The following is a 6000-nucleotide window of genomic DNA, read 5'->3' as shown; positions in this document are numbered from 1 at the left end:
GATTTCTTCCCCCTTTGTTTATATATATATATATATATATATATATATATATATATATATATATACACACTCATGTTTTAGGAACAAAATCAAGCTATCAATACCTGCCCACTGAAAAAAACTAAAGCTGGAAAGCTTACATATTTTTTTCTGGTACCCTTGCTGCCAAATTTGTATTTTTTGAGACCTTTTTATTTTCTTCCATTTATTTTTAAGAGTGTACAGAAACACCTGGCTGGACTTTTTGGACACTCTCCCCTCTAGATGGAGCACATGCTGCCTCTTAGCGCCGTTTTCTTCGTCAAGTTGGACGCAAACGGATACAGCAGTGTCGGGTGCTATCAAAATAAAATACCTCCCAATCGCTGCTTCACATACGGTATGTCCTCAAACAGTGACAATTGCTGTTAATAATTATTGAATTAATTTTGCAGAGGGTTTTTAGATGTTTCTCTGTCGTCTATGAGCTGTAGTTTTCCTCCTGACTGAGCCGATGTTGTTATTTAATGAGGACGGGCATATCCGTGTACGTCGCGGCTAACTACTGCTAGCTTGACAGAGCAGCTCTTTGTATGCCTGCTCCTCAGCACCGAGCACACCGAGCGGCAGCAGCAGCAGCGGCAGAGGAGCGTTAAAACACCGAGTCCCAGGCAGGGACAGACAGACAGACAGACAGGGTCCGACACCGTCCCCTGTCCTAAACGACACACCGCGGCTGGAAACCACCGGCCCAACGGACGGGAAAGCGACGCTTTTATTTTTTAAAAATCCCACCGTTCCCCCATTTTTTTTAAACGTTTAACGGCTGAAAGTGCGTTTACCGGGAACTTTGCTCCCAGAGAGCAGCACTTACTGGAGCCGGTGTGTAGAGAAGAACATCAACTTAACCGTCTCCCAGAGCTCGGTTTCGGCGAATTTCACCAACTTATTTATCTGTTTTTGAGCTCTTTTTAAAAAAATAAAAATCGTCCTTTCTGTGTGAGGGACTCGTTAAAAAAACGTCAGTTAGCTCAGTTTAGTGGCTCAGAGGACGGAAAGAAATCAAGAACAGGCGGAGAAGTGGATGTATTTTCAGCCATGGATGTAACAGTTTACCCGCCTCCTCCTCAGCCTCTGGCCGCCTCGGACCACACCAGGCTGGGGCAGCTCTCCTACCCAGACCCGGCCTTCGGAACCAACAAGGTAAGGACTCCCACCAGGGGATTAAAAAAACACAAAAACCCACATTTCCCTTGTCCTACTCGGTCTAAATTAGCTATCTCTCCCTCTCTGTGTGCTCGTTTTTTCTTGCCCTGCCAATTAAGTGTTAATTAATTGCCTTATTAGGCGCCAGTTAATTAACGCAGCCATTGAAAGTAACCACATTTCAGCTTCTTTTCATCAAATCCTCTCACTGGATGACACACAGCCTGTAATTTCACTCCCATTTTTTTGTCCCCACTCGTGTAATGACACCTATAATTAAAACTTCACCACTGTGGTAAGAGAAATGCAATCAAGTTTAAATATGTTCCACATTTTCACTCCAAACTGAAGAGTTGTGGTTAGACTGAAGTGCATGTAGAGCTTATCTTTTGGGAGGCTGAAAATAGTTAAATGACTGTATCTCATGTGCAAAGATTGTTAATTGAAATGGTGTTTGGGAAGGCCAAAGGTCAGGGTCGGATTCACAACTGGACCTGATAGGAATCCAGCTGTTTCATAGTAAGACGCCTCTTAAACAGGATGGATGAGTCCTTGCATCACGAGTAATTTTCAATACATGATTAAGTGTGTGTCTATGCAGAGGGATGCTTTTCAGAGTGAGCTGTCTGGGTGCCATGCTCATTTGACAGTGATGAATTGCTTAATTATTTAATTAGGTTCCAGCTGATGAGTGCAGCCAGTAGAGTTAACAACAGATTATTAACCTTTCCTCAATCTTAGCGCAACATAATGGGTTGATTTTTGTAGTGTGGTTGTGTTGGATGTTGAAATTAAAACAGGAATGTAGAGTATTAACCATTTCACTAGTTTACCATGGCAAGTGACATCTATTAAGTACATTTCCAATTATATTCCAGTTGTCAAAAAATCTGCTGTGGCTCAAAAGTGAGCTAATTCAACTTAACATACTATGAGTTATTTAACCGTATAGTACTCAGGGGAACAGCAAAAGCAGGCCTGTGACCTATTGAAACACCACAACCACTATTTAAGCCCCAACTTCTGCTTTAACACTGAAGTGACTCAACCGAACTCTGTCGCATAACTTTCTGCTCTTTTGCCGGCTGTTTTTTCTTTAAATCCTAATCTGTCTCATGTGTCATGGATTTAGTGGACTGAGGAATATCCGGGTGTACTGTCATCGCCGACTGGGTGGCGCGCAACTTTGTGATTGATTGGATTATTCACATGTGGGTTGTCTGATCCGCTCTCCGTTCACTCATTAAATCACCGACAGGATGGTAGTCCTGCCCTCGTCGACAACGTGCAGCGTTGTGATGACAAAACTTTGCTTTACCGAGTAAAGAAACCCTTCTGGGATCAAACCTGCCCCAATGATAGTGACTTTAACTGCATGTTACATACGAGGTTTTGGGCGTGTAGTGTGTTTTGAGTGGTCTGTTGATGTACAGTGTTGTTTTCTTACATATGTTACTGCAGTTTCCTTAAACAATAGTTGCCCACTTTGACCATCAATAGGCTGAAGTTGAAAGAAATGCAATTTATTGGAGTCTCATCTTTGTTTGCTTATCTTGAATTTCCCTTGGGATTCACAGCGCATCCATCCATCCATCCATCCATCCATCCATCCATCCATCCATCCATCCAGTTTTGCATCAGCTTTGAATGATTTGCACAACTTTCTGCTCCAGTTGATGATACTCAAAGGGATTTGCACAACTTTCTGCTCCAGTTGATGATACTTCCTTGTGGACAGTTTACTGATTTACTTTCTCGTCCGCTTGGAATCTGCTGGGATGGCAAGTTTCATGTATGCGCAGTAGATCAGCGTCTGTGTTTGCTGTATGTTGGCACCACTGTCCTTGTAGTCCAGTTGGATTGCAGACCAAAGAGGGGTCAGCGTGGTTCCTCGTGGACTTGGGCAGACATTTACGTCACTCTGACAATGGAAAACCTTTGTGGATGTGGAAAGTGTAACACAAGCCCGATACCACACTCTCCTGGTCATTTATTCTCGATTAATTAGTTGTTTAGTCTAAAAAAAAAAACATCAGAAAATGATGGTAGCCCAAAATGAAGTCCTCAATGGATCGATTCATCCACAACCTAAAGGTGTTCAGAGGAGAAAAGAAAGCAGAAAACTTTCAAATAGAAGGACCTGGAATCAGAGAATTTTGTCCTTTAAGAAAAAAAAGTTATCAGAGTAGTTGGTGATTGATTTAAGAGTTGACTTGATTAATCGGTGCAGCTTTAGTTCTTATGTTGGCTGCTTTCTTATCGGAGTGTAAAGAAACCAGAAAACTTTCAAATTCAATAAGCGGCAAGCAGAACATTTTGACTATTTTTGCTGAAAAAATAACTCAGATTGTTTTAACTCCAGCCTGAAGCTGCAATCAAGAAAATCTTGACTTGACAAAGAGAAAAACTCAAACCAAAGACTTAATTATCAAAGTAGTTGGTGATTGATTTTATCGTTGACAACAGTACGATTAGTCGTTGCAGCTCCGGTCGTTACAAGTTGGTGCATTTTTAATCAATTAAATTATTAACAGCAATTAATTGATTGACAGTCAATCATTAAAAATCCCTAGTCTGCATGCTTTGTGTTGTATGTTCCAGTGCAGTGTGCAAAAGAAATGAAACCGTACACAAAACGAAGTGAATAGACGGCAAAACCGTCTTATGAGACGAAATCAACGGTATCATTCCGGAGATTGATTGAGGCCCATAGCGCAAAACAAAAACGGTACATTATGACAGTTATTGTATGGTAGATGCTAGAGGCAGAAACTGGGACGCAACAATTCATCATCGATCCTTCACAAGTTCTGTAGCTCACCGTGACCTCTGACCTCATAAGTGTTGATTGGGCGTTTAAAAATAAAAAGATGCTGCTTGATATTAGCTCGATCTTTTTTTTTTTCTGTTTTGGATGGTTAAACTCGCTGTATTGTATGCCAGGCTGCTGTTTAAGCTCTGAATCACACAATGCGTAGAAAGACTGTATACGGTGTTGCTGCTGCTGCCGCCAGAGAGTGGGTTTGCTTCAGAAAGAGGGAAGGAGAGGTAGAAGATAGACTGTGGAAGTGGAGAGAGAGTGCAATCAGAGTGGTTGGGGGTAGGGACTGGAGAGAGAGAGAGAGAGAGAGAGAGAGAGAGGGTTGTTGGGGGTAGGGATGTTGTAGATGAGAGAGAGAGAGAGAAAAAGGAAAAAAAAAAGAGAGAGTAGTGGGGGTTGGTTCACCAAGGTTTGTACTATATTTCTCTCTGTGTGTCTTTTGATTCACGGCTCTGTCGGCCTGATAGACGAGATCATATTACTGCATGGGGGAGCAGAAGAGAAGGAGAGAGAATGTAGAGAGAGAGAGGAAACAAAATGAGACGAAAGAGAGGAAAAAAAAAACCCAGAAGAGGAACAGTGTGCGAGCGAGCTACGAAGGGGAGGGGTGTGTCCTACAGATGTGTTAATTTAAAGAGGTAATAGCAGTGGTGGCCTACATTTTCCATTTCAATTAAGAAGGGGAAAAAAATCCTCTGCACAGCTACCACTGAGAAGGCAGTGTTTCACTACATATTATGCCCATAATTAGGATTTATGGTGACCAGTCTTACAATAATTAGTCTTTTGGGTACATATATTAGCTTCTTGAATCAGAAAGGAGTGCAGTGTCTGGATTCAGCGGTTCAGCTCCTCAAGTCCAGTTAAAGCTGCCAGCCCTTTCCGCAAAGTATTTCACATTTGAAAAGCAGGTAATGATGTTTTGTCTTCGTACACAGAAGAAGTGAGTCTATTCTCTGTCACAGATTTGGGTTTTATTTAGGCGAGTCACTGTGTGGTGGAACATATGTTTGGAGTTAAAAATGGTACATTAACCCTCGTGTTGTGCTGCAGGTCAAAATTGACCCGTTTTAAAGTTTGAAAATGTGGGGGAAAAAAATCATGTTTTCATAGTGAAACTCCTGATGTCCACATTTTCAACATTTTTAGGAAATTTCTGAGCATTTTTTGGTGGAAAAATAGAAATGTTAAAATGTTTCTTTAAGAACATTCACAAAAAATTCAACCAAAATCAGTGAATTTTGCTGAATTTTGGTTGATTTATGTGAATATTCTAAAGGAAACTATCAGAAGTTTTGCTGATATATGTGTAATAATTTTAGATATTTTTAGGATTTTTTTGGAAGATTTTTAATTTTTTTGGAAAATATTTACAATAATTTTCTTGTCAAGTTTGGGGGATTTTTTTTAAATAAAAATGAGAGGGGAAACCTAAGGAATTGTTGGACTTTTCTTCCTGAAGGTTCTTGCAAATTTTCCAAAATTTTGGGAATTTTTTTTGCTGAGTTTTGGGATTTTTCTTTTTCAAACAAGGAAACTATTTTTTTGTGCCCGTAAATGAAGACAACAGGAAGGTTAAAATCTGGATGAACTTAGGCTAATAGCAATTGCCATTCATGGCTTTCCTGGCCATACAGACATTACACATGTGAATGTTCTGCAGTTTATTTTGTATGAATCGTGATGTTGCCTGGATGATGTTTTGCCCACATAATGAGGAAACCTCGTTGATGGCTGCATTGCTGAGTGTTTCCAGTAAATGTTCACACATTAACATATTTCCAGCAATATCTGCTCTTGCAGTACAAACATGATGATATAAAGTTTTCAAGCTTTTTCCTCTCAGTTGAATTTATGTACAGAAGCACCGACTCAGACAGGATGACTTTATATTAATCAAACCGCAGTCCTTTCCAAACCCGGCCAAATGCACTTGCCTTAAATCAAACCGCATCGATGTAAACCTCACACTCGGGCTTGAAAGTCCTCCATTG

At 40.6% G+C, this 6000-nt stretch overlaps 1 protein-coding gene across 1 annotated transcript in view; it reads left to right on the top strand.

Annotated features, from left to right (window-relative positions):
- The first annotated feature begins 569 nt into the window (after nucleotides 1–569).
- Nucleotides 570–6000, top strand: part of tox (thymocyte selection-associated high mobility group box) — a 66893-nt gene continuing 61462 nt past the window's right edge. Inside the window, 1 exon segment of the mRNA XM_022213682.2 lies at nucleotides 570–1182. Coding sequence (XP_022069374.2) covers nucleotides 1078–1182 — 105 coding nt within the window. The 5' untranslated portion in view covers nucleotides 570–1077.

This window comes from Acanthochromis polyacanthus, chromosome 9 (genome assembly GCF_021347895.1).
Source record: "Acanthochromis polyacanthus isolate Apoly-LR-REF ecotype Palm Island chromosome 9, KAUST_Apoly_ChrSc, whole genome shotgun sequence".
NCBI lineage: Eukaryota > Metazoa > Chordata > Actinopteri > Pomacentridae > Acanthochromis > Acanthochromis polyacanthus.
This window is presented reverse-complemented; position numbering and strand designations above follow the sequence as displayed.